The 2,910-nt window shown below is 35.9% G+C and overlaps 1 protein-coding gene across 2 annotated transcripts in view; it reads right to left on the reverse strand.

The window, feature by feature from the left end:
- LOC118341101 (adhesion G-protein coupled receptor G2-like) overlaps nucleotides 1–2,910 on the reverse strand; it is a 10,844-nt gene that overhangs the window by 2,307 nt on the left and 5,627 nt on the right. For both annotated transcript variants that reach the window (XM_035679284.1, XM_035679283.1), the window contains exons 10-14: nucleotides 2,159–2,293; nucleotides 1,967–2,077; nucleotides 1,842–1,878; nucleotides 993–1,093; nucleotides 670–791 (exon numbers count right to left, since the gene is read on the reverse strand). In XM_035679284.1, coding sequence (XP_035535177.1) covers nucleotides 670–791; nucleotides 993–1,093; nucleotides 1,842–1,878; nucleotides 1,967–2,077; nucleotides 2,159–2,293 — 506 coding nt within the window. The remainder of the gene's footprint in view (nucleotides 1–669; nucleotides 792–992; nucleotides 1,094–1,841; nucleotides 1,879–1,966; nucleotides 2,078–2,158; nucleotides 2,294–2,910) is intronic.

Below are 2,910 nucleotides of genomic sequence, written 5' to 3' on the forward strand. Positions count from 1 at the left end.
AAGTCGTTATCACGATATAACAGTGCATAAAAAAAAAAAAATCCATGGCCGTTCTCGGCTTCCGTAAAGGGAGAGATAGGGTGTTTCATTTTTATTTATCACGTACGTTGTATGTATTTACATAGCACTCACACAATGAAGCTACTGTTTAACAGTTTAATTTCCATAATTTGAATGCTGCTGCTGTTATGACTACCACAGTGTGCTTATTTTCATAATCCCTCATCACACAAACTGCAAACAAGGTGGGGGTTTTTTCTTACTTGTATGGCAGAACCTTCATGTCTTATTCTACTGCTCTCTTTGACGCTTGTTTTTCACTTTATAAATATGGGATAAAGAAATCAACAACTTTGTGTCTGTAATTTGGAATGTAATGTAATGTTCAGCGTGGGGGTAACTGAGAATTGATTTTTACCACTTACCTTCATCTCTTTATTTGTTCACTCTTTCTACTAATTATGATTAAACCAAGACTTATCTCTAATTGTCTTTTGTATAGGAAAGAACATCTCAGTATGGCTACAAAATAAAAACACTTAGCAGGTGAATCACTTAAATAAACATATCCCTACATGAGATATGTTTTGTGAAAATTTAGGGACTTCAAAATCCTGGGTGATTATTAATCTGAAACTAATTATAGTGACAAAGTTCTGTTATCCTTACCTCATAACATAATGCATGAAGAGGACTATTCCAAGGAAGAACATGGACAACCCACAGCCAACTTGGGTGATAATGGTGAGGCTGTTCAGGTCAGAACTGGAAATGGTTTCATGAAGAGGAGTCTGCAAAGAACAAAAGTTAAACACTTTTAAGCACTTTATCACAGGAACTGGCATTGGTGATCAGGATGGGTTCATTACAGAGGGGGGAATTCAAAAAGGGGGTAGCTAACACACAGTGCAATCAGCAAACATGGTCTTACAGAATATTTGTATTCTACAGGGAATGTATATCATGAAAATATTTTTAAAAATATAACTCACCAATAAGATAGCAAAAAAAGTCAAATGTGAACACTGGCATGTAATGTTCTGTCCATCTGTTAATGTCCAGCATCCGTCACTAGTCCAGTTTGGTCGGCTCCCTAAAAGACGGGAACATGCAAACAGTGCAGAGCTAAAACTGGAGGGTTCAGAAGCACATTTGAGCGAGGACAAGAAAACTTAAAGCATGAATGGTCGTTTTTAACTACATATTTTAACAGAATGGATTTTGGTCATGATATTTCTGGACAGACTCCCTAGTGGCAGAAACTACATATTGTATATTTAAGCATCTAAAAGGTATTCCGCTATCATTCATTGTATCATTTACACCTGTGCTTTTCCTTCTGTGACATGTCACGCGAAAAAAAGGCTTATTAGTTCACCAGCTCACCAGTGTATTCTGTGTTATTTAATGTCGTATTCTATTCTATCATGGATCATAGCAGCATTCACACTGTGGGATTTCAGTCTTAAGAAAAGCTAATGTTATCACTTACACTTGTGCTGATGTGTTAAAATGTCTGCTAGTTTTTACTCAGCAACAGTGATTTGCATGTAGCAGATTAAATAACATAAATAAAAGAGAGAAATCATCTATCCAAAATTTGATCTTGCAGATGACCTTTTTCACAGCAGCCATTTTAAAATTGTAGGGTAAACACAGGTATTAACAATGATAATAATAAAGGTGCCTTTCCTGTGACCCAACATGTACAACAGCTGACTCTGTTTGACCTGAATGGAACAGAACCTACTATCATTGATAACACCTGTGTTTACCCTACTATTTCATGTCAAAATGGCTGCTGTGAAAAAGGTCTATTTAAATAAAAGTGGTAAAAATACCTTCACCATTCCATGAGTGACAAGATGGAAATCCTTCCTGTAAACAAAACAACAGAACTGCGTTAAAAATGTGCTCTTGGATGGTTAAAAAATCATTTGAGAATGCTCTTTTTTGTTGTACTTACGTATTCCATATTTCGAAAACTGATGAGTATTTTGTCTGTGAGATTGCGGATCTCGGTTCCCATTTCAATGGCTAGAACCTCATTACCCAAAACAGTGCTGTTCATCTCATCCTGAAAAAATGGAAAAGTTACACAATAGTAACAAATATGTCAGAGTATCATTGAAGGTAAAACTGAGATACGTTTTCTTACCTTGGCCATATTGATGAATCGGACAACAGAGGCAAATGCTACACTAATGTTTGAACGGGCAGATTTTGTAAAAGCTTCTTTTGTCACGGTAACAGATCTTGAAAATGCTTTCACACCATCCCTGCTGTCTAAAATCTGCAGGAAAGAGCATAACAAGTGTGTTGTCAATATCATCTACGGTGCAGCTTTAAAGTCAAAAGAATTGTGAAACCATTTACTTTTAAACAATTATAATCCTGGAAATTACTTAGAATTTAGGAAATGACTTTAAAAAATTTAATGAACAGGTTTGAGAAGATAAGAGAGAAGAGAAGAAGTTGGAGTTGTAGGTTTTCAAGACATCGTTCCAGCGAGTAACCACAGAGTAACCTAAAAACCACAAATTGTTGTTTCCATTAATGTGACTCTGTGGTTAACAATGATAGTCTCTTTGTCCACCACTTTGGACCAGACTAGAATATCTCAGTAGCCTAATTATTTAATGCCATGAATTTTTGCATGGACATTCACGGTCCCCCGATGATGAATCCGACTGACTTTAGTGATCCTTTAACTTTCCCTTTAGCTCTAGCATGAGGTTGACATTTGGCTTTTTTCCCACCACCATTATCAGGTCAAAATTTAAATTTGCCTAGTACTTTTTATGACCAAATATTTATATACACTGAACAAAATTATAAATGCAACACTTTTGTTTTTGCCCCCATTCATCATGAGCTGAACTCAAAGATCTAAGACTTTCTCTATGTACA

The sequence above is a fragment of the Morone saxatilis genome, unplaced genomic scaffold (assembly GCF_004916995.1).
Source record: "Morone saxatilis isolate NCDOM2014 unplaced genomic scaffold, NCSU_SB_2.0 Contig7, whole genome shotgun sequence".
Taxonomy (NCBI): domain Eukaryota; kingdom Metazoa; phylum Chordata; class Actinopteri; family Moronidae; genus Morone; species Morone saxatilis.